Source organism: Pristiophorus japonicus, chromosome 6 (assembly GCF_044704955.1).
Source record: "Pristiophorus japonicus isolate sPriJap1 chromosome 6, sPriJap1.hap1, whole genome shotgun sequence".
Taxonomy (NCBI): domain Eukaryota; kingdom Metazoa; phylum Chordata; class Chondrichthyes; family Pristiophoridae; genus Pristiophorus; species Pristiophorus japonicus.
Genome location: NC_091982.1, coordinates 221,407,919 through 221,425,314, shown reverse-complemented (window position 1 = coordinate 221,425,314; position 17,396 = coordinate 221,407,919). Strand labels below are relative to the sequence as shown.

At 45.8% G+C, this 17,396-nt stretch overlaps 1 protein-coding gene across 1 annotated transcript in view; it reads left to right on the top strand.

Annotated features, from left to right (window-relative positions):
* LOC139265969 (retinol-binding protein 2-like) overlaps positions 1 to 15,803 on the top strand; it is a 56,003-nt gene extending 40,200 nt beyond the window's left edge. Inside the window, exons 2-4 of the mRNA XM_070883625.1 lie at positions 1,993 to 2,171; positions 9,149 to 9,250; positions 15,753 to 15,803. Of these exons, the coding sequence (XP_070739726.1) occupies positions 1,993 to 2,171; positions 9,149 to 9,250; positions 15,753 to 15,803 (332 nt within the window). The remainder of the gene's footprint in view (positions 1 to 1,992; positions 2,172 to 9,148; positions 9,251 to 15,752) is intronic.
* The last annotated feature ends 1,593 nt before the right edge of the window (positions 15,804 to 17,396 follow it).

Sequence of the window (17,396 nt, the reverse complement as noted above, 5' to 3'; positions counted from 1 at the left end):
GATTCCTACTCTGACTAGCACGTGGCACTGGTAGCAATCCTGAGATTACTACTTTTGAGGTCCTACTTTTTAATTTAGCTCCTAGCTCCCTAAATTCGTCTTGTAGGACCTCATCCCGTTTTTTACCTATATCTTTGGTACCTATATGCACCACGACTACTGGCTGTTTACCTCCCCGTTCAAAATGTCCTGTACCCACTCCGAGACATCCTTGACCCTTGCACCAGAGAGGCAACATACCATCCTGGTGTCTCAGTTGCGGCTGCAGAAATGTCTATCTATTCCCCTTACAATAGAATCCCCTATTACTATAGCTCTCCCATTCTTTTTCCTGCCCTCCTGGGTAGCAGAACCACGCACAGTGCCATGAACTTCGCTGCTGCTACTCTCCCCTGATGAATCATCCCCCTCAACAGTACCCAAAGCGGTGTATCTGTTGTGCAGGGGAATGACCGCAGGGGACCCTTGCATTACCTTCCTTCCACTGCTCTTCCTGTTGGTCACCCATCCCCTATCTGGCTGTGTAACCTTTACCTACGGTGAGACCAACTCACTAAACGTGCCACGGCATCCTCAGCATCGTGGATGCTCCAGAGTGAATCCACCCGCAGCTCCAGTGCTGCAATGCGGTCTGTCAGGTGCTACAGGCGGATGCACTTCCCGAGCTCTCCTGCCATGACTTAACCCTTAGATTAACTTAATTTGGCAACAATAATACTAAAGGTTACCTACTGATAAGGAAAAAAAAGGAAAAACTACTTACCATTCACCAGCCAATCATTTACCCCCTTGGCTGTGATGTCACCTTTCGATTTCTTTCTACTTCTTTTTTGCTTTCTCTCCCTGTTGCACCAACTGCCCTCCTCTGACTCCCGCCTCACGAACTCCCCAAACTCCTCACTGACGGGCCTTTATAGGCCACTGGCCTCCTCTGACTCCCGCCTCACGAACTCCCCGAACTCCTCACTGACGGGCCTTTATAGGCCACTGGCCTCCTCTGACTCCCACCTCACGGACTTCCCGAACTCCTCACTGACGGGCCTTTATAGGCCGCTGGCCTCCTCTGACTCCCGCCTCACGGACTTCCCGAACTCCTCACTGACGGGCCTTTATAGGCCGCTGGCCTCCTCTGACTCCCACCTCACGAACAAGATTTCCAATGATTATATTCTTCAACTAGACGACTAAGTATGATTAGATAATGGGCTCTCATGCTTAAGGTAATAGTTTTTCATTATTGCCAACTGTCTGACATCTGCTGGTAATAGTATTCAATGTGGTATCTGATACATTCTTACTATACAGTATAAATGCACACGAGGCCCATGCTTGAGAGAAGGTCAGTCTGTGACCTGTCCTTTATTCCTTAGCACTCAAGTGATGAAAGTGGGTGGAGCTTCCCCTTTTATACCTGAAGGTCCAGGTTAGGAGTCCCTCCCACAAGTTCACCACCTAGTGGTCATTGTTCTCGCAGTGTAAAACTTAGGTCAGATTATACATGGGTTACAATGCTGGTTGAATACATGACATCATCCGCTGCAACCTAAACACAACCGTGTTTCATTGGAAACAACATAGCACAAGGTTTCATCTGAGTAAAAGCAGGCCACAGTGTCAAACTGGGAAAAATATTCCTTTTTTTAAAAAAGTCAGCTAGCTCACAGATAAAATGAAACATATATTGACTGCAATGTTCTAGCTGTAACTATGAAATCACTGTTCATATATAATAGAAGGGACCTCAGCTCTGTAATAATGTTCTCACCAAATAGAGTCTTGATCATTTCCCTCAGGGGAAAAGCTTACCTCTGTAGGCCTGAAGTGTCATTCCTATTTGTATATAATGCCATGTCACTGTCAAAAAGGCTCTGATATAAATGCTTCATCCTGATAACAAGCAACCGCATTTCAAGCAATCAGCAAGCTTAAATAAAACCCTAACAAGTGCTTTAGATTCCTCATGCTCAACTGACTCTCTTCTCTCCAATACAGACATAGACTTTGCCACCAGGAAGATTGCAATTCATCTCAAGCAGACAAAGGAAATCAAACAGGAAGGAGACAAGTTTGTCACTAAAAGTCAAAGTACTTTCAGAAACTACAACCTGGATTACACAATTGGAGAAGAATTTGAGGAATTCACAAAAGGCCTGGATAATAGAACAGTCAAGGTATATGGCTAATGGATTGTTTTTCAATTAGGGTATCTTTCTGGATGTTTCCACCTTTTTGTATTTTTCTTGCTTTTTTCTTCTTCATTTGCTTAGCCTAACACCTTACAGCTGAAAAGGAGGATGTGTGACCTGTTTCCAGGCTAACATGAATGGCCCTTTTAAATCAGGCACTTGTACCAAGAATAAAAACAGAAAATGCTGGAAATCTCAGTGGGTCAGGTAGCACCTATGGAGAGAAAGCCGAGTTAACGTTTTGGGTAGATGACCTTTCGTCAGAACTGGAGAGTGTTCAGAAAGAACAGATTCTTAACAAGCACTGAAAGGGGGAGGGGAAGAAAGAACAAAAGGGAAGGTCTGTGATAGGGTGGAAGGAGGAGAGATTAGAGAGACAAGCGGGCTGTTGGGCCGAATTGCAATGATAATGCCAGGAGTTAGAAAAATATTAGTCAAGATAGGGTGTGAATGGTGGAAGACTGACCAGCTGCCATTAGAGACAAGGAGAAAAAAAGAAACAGGCTCAGGGGAGAAAGTGAGCCAAAGATTGGCAGCGGTTACGCTCTGAAATTATTGAACTCGATGTTGAGTCCAGAAGCTGTAAAGTGCCTAAACGACAGATGAGGAGCTGATCCTTGAGCTTGTGTTGAGCTTTGTTGGAACAGTGTAGGAGGCCGAGAACGGAGAGGTCAGAGTGGGAGTGGGCCGGAGAATTAAAGTGACAGGCGACCAGAAGCTCAGGGTCACACTTGTGGACTGAATGGAGGTGCTCCGCAAAGCGGTCACCCAGTCAACGCTTGGTCTCCCCAATGTAGAGGAGACCACATCGCGAGCAGCGAATACAGTATACTAAATTGAAAGAAGTACAAGTAAATGGCTGTTTCACCTGGAAGGAGTATTTGGGGTCCTGGACAGTGGGAAGGGAGGAGGTAAAAGGGCAGGTGTTGCATCTCCTGCGCTTGCACGGAAAGGTGCCGTGGGAAGGGGAGGGGGTGCTGGAGGTGACTTTAGAATGGACCAGGGTTTCGCGGAGAGAGCAGTACCTTTGGAATGCTGAGAGGGGAGGGGAGGAGAAGATGCGATTGGTGGTGGGATCACACTGGAGGTGGTGAAAATGGCGGAGGATGATCCATTGAATGTTGAGGCTGGTGGGGTGTAAGGTGATGACAAGGGGAACCCTGTCATGCTTCTGAAAGGAAGGGGAAGGTGTGAGAGCAGAGCTGCAGGAAATAGAATGGACATGGTCGAGGGCCATGTTAACCACGACCGCTCCCTCGAGACACTGGTCAATTCCGCAGTCACCCCAAGCACCGCATTCCCACTCTGACCTCTCCATCCTCGGTCTCCTACACTGTTCCAACGAAGCTCAACGCAAGCTCGAGGAACAGCACCTCATCTGTCGTTTAGGCACTTTACAGCCTTCTGGACTCAACATCGAGTTCAACAATTTCAGAGTGTAACCGCTGCCAACCTTTGACTCCCTCCCCCCCCACCCCAACCCTCACCTCCCCCCCCACCCCTGGCTCCCCCGAACCTGTTTCTTTTTTTCTCCTTGTCCCTAATGGCAGCCGGTTATTATTCCGCCATTCACACCCTATCTTGAGCAATGTTTTTCTAACTCCTGGCATTACCATTTTAATTCGGCCCATCATCCCTTTTATCTCTCGAATCTCTCCTACCTTCCACCCTATCACGGACCTTCCCTTTTGTTCTTTCTTCCCCTCCCCCTTTCAGTGCTAGTTAAGAATCTGTTCTTTCCAAACACTCTCCAGTTCTGACGAAGGGTCATCGACCCGAAACGTTAACTCTGCTTCCTCTCCACAGATGCTGCCTGACCCGCTGAGATTTCCAGCATTTTTTGTTTTTATTCCAGATGCCAGTATCTGCAGTATTTTGCTTTTATACTAGTACCAAAGAATGCCCACGCAAATGTTTAACCCCATCATGTTACTCCCAAATGGAATATTTTTATAAACAAGAAATATCAACTGAGAACTTTACAAGATTTTATTCCACAATGATGCTTATTAATTAGTTGCCCTTAATAAACAAGTTTACAATATATAAACATGTTAAGGTATGCTTGGCCCCCTCCTACTTCTTATCTATATGCGACTCCTTGGTGACGACCTCTGAAAAGTTTCCGCATGTACGCTGACGACACCCAGCTCTAATTCATCACCACTTTTCTTGACCCCTCCATGGTCTCGTAATTGTCAGACTGCTTGTTCGACATCCAGTACTGGATATCCTGTGAAGCGCCTTGGGACGTTTTACTACATTAAAGGCGCTATATAAATACAAGTTGTTGTTGTTGTTGGTAAAAGGTCTGTCCTCAGGGGGGCAACATTCCAGGGTAGTTGTGCCAGGGGAGTCACGATGTGGGGTGGAATCCAGATTTTCCAAGTTTCCACCCTATTTATGTTAAGGTGAAAATCACAGCCTGGAGGAGGGCGGGTGCTTCTTCTGCCTGCCCTCCCAGTGTGCTGACAGCAGTGTGGTCACATGTTGTGGGCTATCCCGGAAAATCTCCCCAACTTAGGCTTGTTAGTTCCCATGGTTTCCATGACTGCGCAGAACAGGGTTCCTCTCCGAGATCCCAATGGCAAAGCGGGGTAGGCAGCTATGATTAGTGTCGATCTTCACCATCCTCCCCTTAAATTCCAGAAGGTAAAAATGTTTTATATCCTATCCTCTGTAAGCCTCTATCAATAGCTGAATGCAGGCTTCCTATGATCCCACACTTCTTCATGTTCCTTCATATGTTAATGTCAATAGTTAGAACCATTGCTGATTAATATAGGTGAACCTACTGTAGGAATCATATCACTCCCTCTAGTTAAGGACTGTAAATAAGAATTCCATCTTTCTGATTTGTATATTACCTATGCCTCAGCATTGGCAAACCCTCGTCAATAAGTTTCAGCTATCCGAAGTAACAGGTGTCGGAGCTGTTGTCATTTAAATTCCAAATGAACAGGTACTACATTCACTTACCATCCAAACAAAACATTTTTTTAGGCTGGAAGAAGAGAGAAATCCCGACCATGTTCGATAGTTTGATGCCTCTTTAGTTATCAATGACTGGAAACATCTGTGTTTTTTATTGGTCAGGTAAAGTCAGGCACTGAATGTTATTTTGAACACACAGCTTTACCGGTACTTACTGGGGAACTGGTGTTCTGGAGTCCAGCCGGCATTTGTGGCAGTGGAGTAAATGAGATTAGTTTTATACCGATTCAAAGGTAGATTTTAAAAAAATAATAATTCTTGTGCTTCACCCCCAAAAATGTTGGGATATAGTTCCACGAGTGCCAGATATCCTCTGGCACCACACCCAAGTGCCGAACATTCAGGAGTGAGTCTTGACAGTGAGTGCAGGCAGACTATTTGACTGCAGGGGCATCAGAGCCAATCCTGACCCCATCCTCACCAATGTTCACACATCCATATGCTTATAGATGTTACTGGACACCAATCAAGAACAGAAACGCTTCCTGAACTTCCACTCCCTACCCCAGGGACAAAGAGGCCACTTGTAGCAACCTAACTGAGATAAGCTAGTTCAGCACAGATCAGAGAACCTCGGGCCTTCCTGATCTGTATTGCTCAGCTACACAAAGTAATTATACTCATTAGTCTTGAAGCCCGTAATAAACTTACTGTTTCCTTGCTAGTCAGAGTAGGAATCGCAGGGTAGCTCAGATGAATACATGGCTTGAGCAGTGGTGCAGCAGGAAGGGATTCAAATTTCTGGGGCATTGGAACCGGTTCTGGGGGAGGTGGGACCAGTACAAACTGGACGGTCTGCACCTAGGCAGGACCAGAACCAATGTCCTAGTGGGAGTGTTTGCTCGTGCTGTTGGGGAGAAGTTAAACCAATATGGCAGGGGGATGGGAACCAATGCAGGGAGACAAAGGGAAACAAAAAGGAGACAAAAGCAAAAGACAGAAAGGAGATGAGTAAAAGTGGAGGGCAGAGAAACCGAAGGCAAAAAACAAAAAGGGCCACTGAATATAAAGGAGCTGCAGGAGGGGTCAAAACTAAAAATCATGGTTTAAAAACTAGTATTAAAACACTCTACCTAAATGCACGCAGCATTCGAAATAAAGTAAATGAGTTGATGGCACAAATCATTACAAATGGGTATGATTTGGTGGCCATTACAGAAACATGGTTGCAGAGTGGCCAAGACTGGGAATTAAACATACAGGGGTATCTGACAATTTGGAAAGATAGACAAGAAGGGAAAGGAGGTGGGATAGCTCTGTTAATAAAGGATGATATCAGGGCAGTTGTGAGAGACGATATTGGCTCTAATGAACAAAATGTTGAATCACTGTAGATGGAGATTAGAGATAGTAAGGGGAAAAAGTCACTGGTGGGCATAGTTTATAGGCCCCCAAATAATAACTTCACGGTGGGGCGGGCAATAATCAAGGGAATAATGGAGGCATGTGAAAAAGGAACGGCAGTAATCATGGGGGATTTTAACCTACATATCGATTGGTCAAATCAAATTGCACGGAGTAGCCTGGAGGAGGAATTCATAGAATGCATACGGGATTGTTTCTTAGTACAGTATGTTACAGAACCTACAAGGGAACAAGCTATCTTAGATCTGGTCCTGTGTAATGAGACAGGAATAATAAACGATCTCCTAGTAAAAGATCCTCTCGGAATGAGTGATCACAGTATGGTTGAATTTGTAATACAGATTGAGGGTGAGGAAGTAGTGTCTCAAACGAGCGTACTATGCTTAAACAAAGGGGACTACAGTGGGATGAGGGCAGAGTTGGCTAAAGTAGACTGGGAACACAGACTAAACGGTGGCACAATTGAGGAACAGTGGAGGACTTTTAAGGAGCTCTTTCATAGTGCTCAACAAAAATATATTCCAGTGAAAAAGAAGGGCGGTAAGAGAAGGGATAACCAGCCGTGGATAACCAAGGAAATAAAGGAGAGTATTAAATTAAAAACCAATGGGTATAAGGTGGCCAAGGTTAGTGGGAAACTAGAAGATTGGGAAAATTTTAAACGACAGCAAAGAATGACTAAGAAAGCAATAAAGAAAGGAAAGATAGATTACAAAGGTAATCTTGCGCAAAACATAAAAACAGATAGTAAAAGCTTTTACCGATATATAAAACGGAAAAGAGTGACTAAAGTAAATGTTGGTCCCTTAGAAGATGAGAAGGGGGATTTAATAATGGGAAATATGGAAATGGCCGAGACCTTAAACAATTATTTTGCTTCGGTCTTCACAGTGGAAGACACAAAAACCATGCCAAAAATTGCTGGTCACAGGAATGTGGGAAGGGAGGATCTTGAGACAATCACTATCACTAGCTGGACAGGCTAATGGGACTCAAGGTAGACAAGTCCCCTGGTCCTGATGAAATGCATCCCAGGGTATTAAAAGAGATGGCGGAAGTTATAGCAGAGGCATTCGTTATAATCTACCAAAATTCTCTGGACTCTGGGGAGGTACCAGCGGATTGGAAAGCAGCTAATGTAATGCCTCTGTTTAAAAAAGGGGGCAGACAAAAGGCAGGTAACTATAGGCCGGTTAGTTTAACATCTGTAGTGGGGAAAATGCTTGAAACTATCATTAAGGAAGAAATAGCTGGACATCGAGATAGGAATAGTGCAATCAAGCAGACGCAACATGGATTCATGAAGGGGAAATCATGTTTAACTAATTTACTGGAATTCTTTGAGGATATAACGAGCATGGTGGATAGAGGTGTACCGATGGATGTGGTGTATTTAGATTTCCAAAAGGCATTCGATAAGATGCCACACAAAAGGTTACTGCAGAAGATAAAGGTACGCGGAGTCAGAGGAAATGTATTAGCATGGATAGAGAATTGGCTGGCAAACAGAAAGCAGAGAGTCGGGATAAATGGGTCCTTTTTGGGTTGGAAATCGGTGGTTAGTGGTGTGCCACAGGGATCGGTGCTGGGACCACAACTGTTTACAATATACATAGATGACCTGGAAGAGGGGACAGAGTGTAGTGTAACAAAATTTGCAGATGACACAAAGATTAGTGGGAAAGTGGGTTGTGTAGAGGACACAGAGAGGCTGCAAAGTGATTTAGATAGGTTAAGCGAATGGGCTAAGGTTTGGCAGATGGAATACAATGTTGGAAAGTGTGAGGTCATCCACCTTGGGAAAAAAAACAGTAAAAGGAAATATTATTTGAATGGGGAGAAATTACAACATGCTGCGGTGCAGAGGGACCTGGGGGTCATTGTGCATGAATCCCAAAAAGTTAGTTTGCAGGTGCAGCAGGTTATCAGGAAGGCGAATGGAATGTTGGCATTCATTGCGAGAGGGATGGAGTACAAAAGCAGGGAGGTCCTGTTGCAACTGTATATGGTATTGGTGAGGCCGCACCTGGAGTACTGCGTGCAGTTTTGGTCACCTTACTTAAGGAAGGATATACTAGCTTTGGAGGGGGTACAGAGACGATTCGCTAGGCTGATTCCGGAGATGAGGGGGTTATCTTATGATGATAGATTGAGTAGACTGCGTCTTTACTCGTTGGAGTTCAGAAGGATGAGGGGTGATCTTATAGAAACATTTAAAATAATGAAAGGGATAGACAAGATAAAGGCAGAGAGGTTGTTTCCACTGGTCAGGGAGACTGGAACTAGGGGACACAGCCTCAAAATACGGGGGAGCCAATTGAAAACCGAGTTGAGAAGGAACTTCTTCTCCAAGAGGGTTGTGAATCTGTGGAATTCTCTGCCCAATGAAGCTGTTGAGGCTAGCTCATTGAATGTATTCAAATCATAGATAGATAGATTTTTAACCAATAAGTGAATTAAGGGTTATGGGGAGCGGGAGGGTAAGGGGAGCTGAGTCCACGGCCAGATCAGCCATGATCTTGTTGAATGGCGGAGCAGGCTCGAGCAGCTGGATGGTCTACTCCTGTTCCTAATTCTTATGTTCTTATGTTATGTTCTTGCAGACACTGGTGAAGTGGGACGGTGACAAACTGGTCTGCGTTCAGCAGGGTGAGAAGGCCAACAGAGGCTGGAAGCACTGGATCGAGGGTGATAAACTGCACTTGGTAGGAAATGTTATGCAGGATGATTACGCAGCATTCTCAGTAAAGCGTCCCATTAATGTGATGAACTATTATTTAAATGAATGCTGGGGTCAAATGCTTTGCCAAACAAAACTGATCATTCAGTTGATTACTTATAAAATATGGATGAACAATTGCTTTGAAGTTAACGCTCCAGTATTTTCAGTTCAAGTATAAAATACATCTGGGTGTCACGATAAGAGGATGCTGCTACCTGCAGAGAGTAAAACGAAAGCACTGCCACTGGCTCTGCTTTGTGCATCTCTTCTGATGCACTGCCTATATCTCACCAGTTGCCTCTCTATGAACAATATACGTTAATGGTTCCTGTGAATTTCATGTCACTGGAGGCACTGATGTATAGATCATTCACCTGTGGATCACACGTGGCAAACAAGGACTGAATCGTTCAAAGAGTTGTCGGGGCAACAAGGGATGGGCAATAAATGCCGACCTTGCCAGCATTCCCCACATCCCCCCACAAAAGAAGTTATAGACGGAGAAGAGAATGACACAATATAGAATAAGAGAGGAGAAAAATGACTTTAGAAGAAAAATGAGTTAGAACTGAATAATAAAAGAGATTAGTGCACTATCCTTTCAATCCAGCCAGAAGTGTTTCCTTACTGTAGGGGTCTCATGTAAAATGAGTTTGACAGTTTGAATCCAGTTCCTAGTGGGCACAAATAGATTGTGCAAAACCACTTATAATTTGGCTTTAGATTGGTACGTTATTCAGAAAGGCCACAGGGTAGGTAGTATGGGAAATGAAAAAGTCTCACGTAGATTAATTGGGAAGTTTAATCATTAGGTTGCTGTAAAAGCACACTATTGGAGCACAGCAGAGTACAGACGACTTTGCTCTGCATCTAGCCCATGAGGCAGCAATTGCTGCTGACATTATCAGGTAGATTTTAACTTATGGTCGGCCGACTAGTGGAGGACGATGGGCTCAGATGCTCTCTTCAGGTGGGCTTTCAAAATGGCTTGAGTGTCACCGTTAATGAATTGGTAAGTCTACGATCCCATTTTGAGGCCCTTAGTGCCTCATTAATGCCGATTTAGGTGAGTTAATATCCACCCATTTATGCACCTGAGATGGATTATGTAATGTATTTGCTTCATGAGTTCTTTGCTTAAGCATTCATATTGCTATTAAGAACTAGTTGGTTGATTAACAAAGGTTTAACAATCACACGACACATTACCAATTCATCCACTTGGCTCAAAATCGTATGCCCCATCGTGGATTCCCCAAACCCAACTGACTGTGGTTTTATTGAGTCTTGTGAACGTCACATGACTGGCTAAGCCACTCACAATTCAACAGCTATACAATTATTTTGTTGTAAACTAATAATCAAGTGTCCCCTGATTAAAGGGGGCGGGGGGAGGTGGCACACTCCAAAAACTTTTCAAGTGCCCCCTTGTTTTTTTGGGGAGGGGACAGGGCACTAACACTGACAAACTTAAACAAATTAAACTTTAGACACTAAAGGTTCAAAATAAAATTTGGTTGCTGGGGGTGTTATGTATTGATGTGTGTATCGTCCTGGTACCTTAAATGTAATGTAAGCACAATGCTACACCACAGAGGGCGCTGTGGTGGGAAACCTGGAAGTACCTGCAACAGGCACTATAAAAGGCTGACCACCACACCTGAGAGGCACTCTGGAGCTGAACAATAAAGGACAAAGGTCACAGCAGTTAGACTTACATCAGACCGTGTGGAGTCAGTGATTTGTGTGCTACATACACCACAGCGGGTGATGATGCACTCCAGGCCCTCTGACGTTCATCTCTCGCAGAAGGCCACGAGCGTACCGGTGGACACCGCGTGCTCCATCTCCAGGGATACCCTGGCTCGGATGAAACCATGGAAGAGAGGCAGGCAGTCCGGCTGAACGACCCCCTCGACCGCCCACTGCCTGGACCGGCTGATGGCCCCCTTGGCCATGCCCAGGAGCAGTTCTACTTGGAGGCCTTCCGACCTGCCCGCTCCCCTCCGCACAGGGTGCCCAAAGATCAGGAGTGTGGGACTGAAGTACAACCAGAACTTGAGGAGCAGCCCCTTCAAATATTGGAAGAGGGGCTGCAACCTCGCACATTCAATAAAAATGTGGAACACGGACTGTTCCAGACCGCAGAAATTGCAGGCGACCTGGGAGCCCGTGAACCGACTTAAAAACTAATTGCACGGGACTGCTCCGTGCACCACCCTCCAGGTCCAGTCCCCAATAAATAGAGGGAGGACTCCCGCATAGAGTACACTCCATTGGGGACCCCCGCCTTCTCCAGACGGCAAGATAGTGCGCCATGGCGTGTCCGGACGGCAGACGAGGACGGCAACGTGGAGAGTGTGCAGGAGCAGCCCGTAAAGGAATCCCCTCCACGCTGCACTGAAAAGCATGGAGGGGATTTCCCCGAGGAGGCTCAAGTTGTGAGGTGCCGGCTCCCGAGGGAGGTTTCGGGGCTTGGCGCCGATGAGGAATTCCATCCCAACAGCTCTACAACTATTTTTTTGTGAGACAATAAACAAAGCCCCCTGAATAAAGGGGGGGCAGACTCCAAAAAACTTTTCAGGTGCCCCCTTGTTTTTTTGTTTTTTTGCATTTTGTTTTGAGGGCACCAACACACAAATTATACAAGTGTCCCCTGGCTAAAAGAAGGAGGGCACTAAAACTGGCACAATAAACAAATTAAACTTTAGACAAAAAACATCAAATTAAAATTTGGTTGTCAGCGGTGATGATGCACTCCAGTCCTTCAGGCACCCACCTCTCACAGAAGGCAGCGAGCATACCGGTGGACATCATCTCCAGGGACACCCTGGCTCGGATGTAACCGCGGAAGAGAGGCAGGCAGTCGGGCTGAGCGACCCCCTCAACTGCCCAGTGCCTAGACCAGCTGATGGCCCGTTGGCCATGCCCAGGAGCAGTCCTACGAGGAGGCCTTCCGACCTGCCCGCTCCCCTCCGCATAGGGTGCCCGAAGATCAGGAGGTGTGGGACTGAAGTGCACCCAGAATTTGAGGAGCAGCCCCTTCAAATACTGGAACAGGGGCTGCAACCTTGTACATTCAATAAAAACGTGGAACACGGACTCTTCCAGACCGCAGAAATTACAGGAAGCCTGGGAGCCCGTGAACCGACTGAAAAACTTATTGCACGGGACTGCTCCGTGCAACACCCTCCAGGCCAAGAGCCCAATAAATAGAGTGATGACTCCTGCATAGAGTACACTCCACTGGGGACCCCCGCCTCCTCTGGACAGCAAGATGGTGCGCCACAGCATGTCTGAATGGCAGACGAGGATGGCAATGTGGAGAGTGTGCAGGAGCAGCCCGTACAGGAATCCCCTCTGCGCAGAACTGAAAGGCACAGATTTCCCCGAGGAGGCTCAAGTTGTGAGGTGCCGGCTCCCGAGGGAGGTTTTGGAGCTTGGCGCCGACGAAGAATTCCATTTCAACAGCTCTACAACTCTTTTAGCTGAAAACGAAATTACAGTTAAATCAAAGTACCCCCTGATCTGCGGGACACTCCAAACATTTTTCAACTGCCTCTTTTCCAACAGCTCTGCAACTCTTTTGGGGGGACAAAATAAACATTAGATCAAGTGCCCCCCCCCCCAATCTGGGGGACACTCCAGACACTTTTAACTGCCCTCTTTTTTTAATGTTTTTTGGGGTTTTTTTGGGGGGTTTTTTGTGATTTTTTGGGGGGCATTAAAATCATATATTTTACAAGTGCCCCCTATAAAAGGGGAGGGGGACACTAAAACCGGAAATTAAAACAAATTAAACTTTAAAACATACAAAATCAAATAAAAATTTGGTTGCCGGGGGTGATAATGCACTCCAGTCCCTCCGGCGCCCACCTCTCACGGAATGCCGCGAGCGTACCGGTGGACACCGCGTGCTCCATCTCTAGGGACACCCTGGCCCGGATGTAAGCACGGAAGAGAGGCAGGCAGTCAGGCTGAACAACCCCCTCGACCGCCCGCTGCCTGGACCGGCTGATGGCACCCTTGGCCATGCCCAGGAGCAGTCCTACGAGGAGGCCCTCGGACCTACCCGCACACCTCCGCACAGGGTGCCAAAAGATCAGGAGTGTGGGACTGAAGTGCAGCTAGAAATTGAGGAGCAACCCCTTTAAATAATGGAACAGGGGCTGCAACCTCATGCATTCAATAAAAACATGGAACACGGACTCTTCCAGACCGCAGAAATTGCAGGCGGCCTGGGAGCCCGTGAACCGACTTAAAAATTTGTTGCACGGGACTGCTCCGTGCAACACCCTCCAGGCGAAGTGCCCAATAAATAGAGTGATGACTCCCGCATAGAGTGCACTCCGCTGGAGTCCCCTGCCTCCTCCAGACGGCAAGATGCTATGCCATGGCGTGTCCGGACGGCAGACGAGGATGGCAAGATTGAGAGTGTGCAGGAGCAGCCCGTACAGGAATCCACTCCGCGCAGAACTGAAAGGCACAGATTTCCCCGAGGAGGCTCAAGTTGTGAGGTGCCGGCTCCCGAGGGAGGTTTTGGAGCTTGGCGCCGACGAGGAATTCCATTTCAACAGCTCTACAACTCTTTTGATTGGAGAAAATAAACATTAACTCAAGTGCCCCCTGATTTGGGGGACACTCCACTCACTTTCAAACAAGTGCCCTTTATTTGTGTTTTTTTTGGTTTTTTTGTGGGGTTTTTTGGGGCACTAAAAGCATAAATTTACAAGTGCCCCCTATAAAAGGCGAGGGGGACACTAAAACCGGCAATTAAAACAAATTAAACTTTAAAACATATAAAATCAAATTAAAATTTGGTTGCCGGGGGTGATAATGCAATCCAGTCCCTCCGGCGCCCACCTCTCGCAGAAGGCCGCGAGCGTACCGGTGGACACCGCGTGCTCCATCTCTGGGGACACCATGGCCTGGATGTAAGCACGGAAGAGAGGCAGGCAGTTGGGCTGAACGATCCCCTCGACTGCCCACTGCCTGGACCGGCTGATGGCAGCCTTGGCAGTAGGTCCGAGGGCAGTCCTACGAGGAGGCCCTCGGACCTACCCGCTCACCTCCACACAGGGTGCCCAAAGTTCAGGAGTGTAGGACTGAAGTGCAGCCAGAAATTGAGGAGCAGCCCCTTTAAATAATGGAACAGGGGCTGCAACCTCATGCATTCAATAAAAACATGGAACACGAACTCTTCCAGACCGCAGAAATTGCAGGCGGCCTGGGAGTCCATGAACCGACTTAAAAATTTATTGCACAGGACTGCTCCATGCACCACCCTCCAGGCCAAGTCCCCGATGAATAGTGGGAGGACTCCCGCGTAGAGTGCCCTCCATCGGGGACCCCCGCCTCCTCCGGACGGCAAGATGGTACGCCATGGTGTGTCCGGACGGCAGACGAGGATGGCAAAGTTGAGAGTGTGCAGGAGCAGCCCGTACAGGAAACCCCTCCGCGCAGAACTGAAAGGCACGGAGGGGATTTCCCCGAGGCGGCTCGAGTTGTGAGGTGCCGGCTCCCGAAGGAGATTTCGGAGCTTGGCGCTGATGAGGAATTCCATTTCAACAGCTCTACAAACCTATGAACATACTCACAGGTGTATATATTACAGATTAGTGTTACATTCACCAGCAATAACATACCTCAGCAGTAAAGGAAGCAAATATAGCCCAGTGGTTATTGTAAAATAAAGGAAAATCAGGCAGAGTAGGAGTTAAAATAGATTGAGTTAATTTCCCGCTCTATTCCCACCACACAGCGGTTTTAAGCCCCCTATTTCTTCAAGTGGCCAAGGCAGCCACCTGAATCAGTAGGAACCTTCTACATTTATGAAAAGTTAGGTCCTACGATGTAGATAGGACGCCAATGGCATTTGAACAGCTGACTGAGCGGGATGCTGACTGGGGCCGACCCCTCAGTGAAACCTGGTCTGCAAGAAGAAGAAGCCCAGCAAGGTCAGTCGAAAACTTTCATTTGTGGGTCTAGGAGGAGCAGGAGTGCTCCTCTGGGCTCCACAAGGAAAGTCTGGGCCTCTGCTGCACTGGGCTCTCCCACTCTCCACACACGAAGCCAACTGCCTCTTTTTGTTCACTTCAGATGGGCAGTGACCGGGATGTAAATGAGGCCTGGCCTTTAAAATCAGTCAAATTCTCACTGCTGCTCAGGGGTTGTCCGCTCGCCCAGCTGGCTTACTGAGTTAAAATTTCCCCTTCAATGTGTGGTAAAGAATATTTTTTTTTCTTTCATTAATTTTTATTCCCCAATTTTCTTCTGTCACCTTTCCTCCCCTGAAGGGAATATGTTGTGTTAGCACCTGGAGCCCTTTGATACTTTGTCCAAATGGCCATCTTTCAGAAATTTAAGTGTTAGGGGCTATTCATCTGTTGGGGCATCACAGTCAAGCCTGACCCCGTGAATATGCTATTTCATTGGTGATATGCTAAATAATGTATTTTAATTGATTGTTCTTTTTTCCCATGCAGGAGTTAACGTGTACCGACCAAGTGTGCCATCAAGTTTTCAAGAAAAGATAAATGAAAGGATGCTCAATGCAGATTTTTGTCAATTAACTTAAATGTGGACTTTTATTTTTCTTACATGCAGCAGATCTATACTTAATGTCATTGTATCTGTGTTATGTTTAGACAATAAAGAGTTTTGCACACTGTATGAATAGTGATTTAAGTGACACTAAATTTATTTGTACAAAACCCCATGTAGAATAAAAGCAACACATTAGGAACCTTCAATGCCTAGCTCCCAGTAGTTGCTTCCAAAGCGACACAACATTCCCTTTGATGTTCAATGCCAATATTGCATCAGCAGGACTCAGATTCATCCTTATTTGCCTTAGGCAAACACATCTCCTGTTGGCTTATCTTCAGAGAAAAGCTCCATCAGAACGGTCCAAAGATTCTCTGTTCTTCCAGCTGGAACTCAGGAAAGGAAAAATGTTTCAGGATTTTTGGATTTTTGTTTCTATAATTACTCTGTTTTGATGTAGCATGCCAGGTACTGAGGAGTGACATCGTGATAATTTGCAGTAAAAATGATAAATTCAACACATTGCTTTATTTAATCAATAGGAACTTATTACCGGAAAAATGGCCTTAGAACACCTTTAACAAAGCAAGATTTAAACTCATTTTTGTGTTTATGTGAGGCCTAGCAATCCATAACAGCCTCCGGACACCTAACAGCATTGTTTAACCTCATTAAGACAACTCCTTACCGAAATGAAGTTCCCATAAAAACTCTTTAAATAAAAACAAAAAATGCTGGAAACACGCAGCAGATCAGTTGGGAGAGAAACAGTGCTAATGTTTCAGGTTGTTAACTTTCCATGAGAAAAATCTTTAAATCTTTAAATGTCTTTCCTGTTGAGTCATTATTGAGTTTCACTGGTAATTAATCATGAAAAGACCATGATGATAATTTTTAACTTCACTGTCTGCGCAGTAACCTGTCGGAGCGGATTGGCTGCCTGTTGTAGAACCTCTTTGATTTTGGATAAGTTCGATTCGAACTAAAGAAGTTAAGAATAGCATTAGATTGAAAGAAGAAGCTTATAATGTTGTGAAGAATAGTAGTAAGTCTGAGGATTGGGAGAGATTCAGAAACCAACAAAGGATGACCAAAAAATTGATAAAAAGGGAATAAATAGAATGAGAGAAAACTAGCAAGAAATATAAAAACAGATTGGAAGGGCTTCTACAAGTATGTAAAAAGGAAGAGAGTAGCAAAAGTAAATGTTGGTCCCTTAGAGGCTGAGACAGGAGAAACTATTATAAGGAATAAGGAAATGGCAGAAACATTAAACAATTATTTTGTATCTGTCTTCACAGAAGAAGACACAAAAAGCAGACCAAAAACAGTGGGGAACCAAGGGTCTAATGAGCGTGAGGAACTGAACATAATTAATATAAGTAGAGAAAAAGAACAAGAGAAACTAATGGGACTAAAAGCTAACAAATTCCCTGGACCTGGCGGCCTACATCTTAGAGTTCTAAAAGAGGTGGCTGCAGATAGTGAATGCATTGGTTTTGATTTTCCAAAATTCCCTAGATTCTAGAATGGTACCAGTAGATTGGAAGGTAGCAAATGTAACACCGCTATTAAAGAAAGGA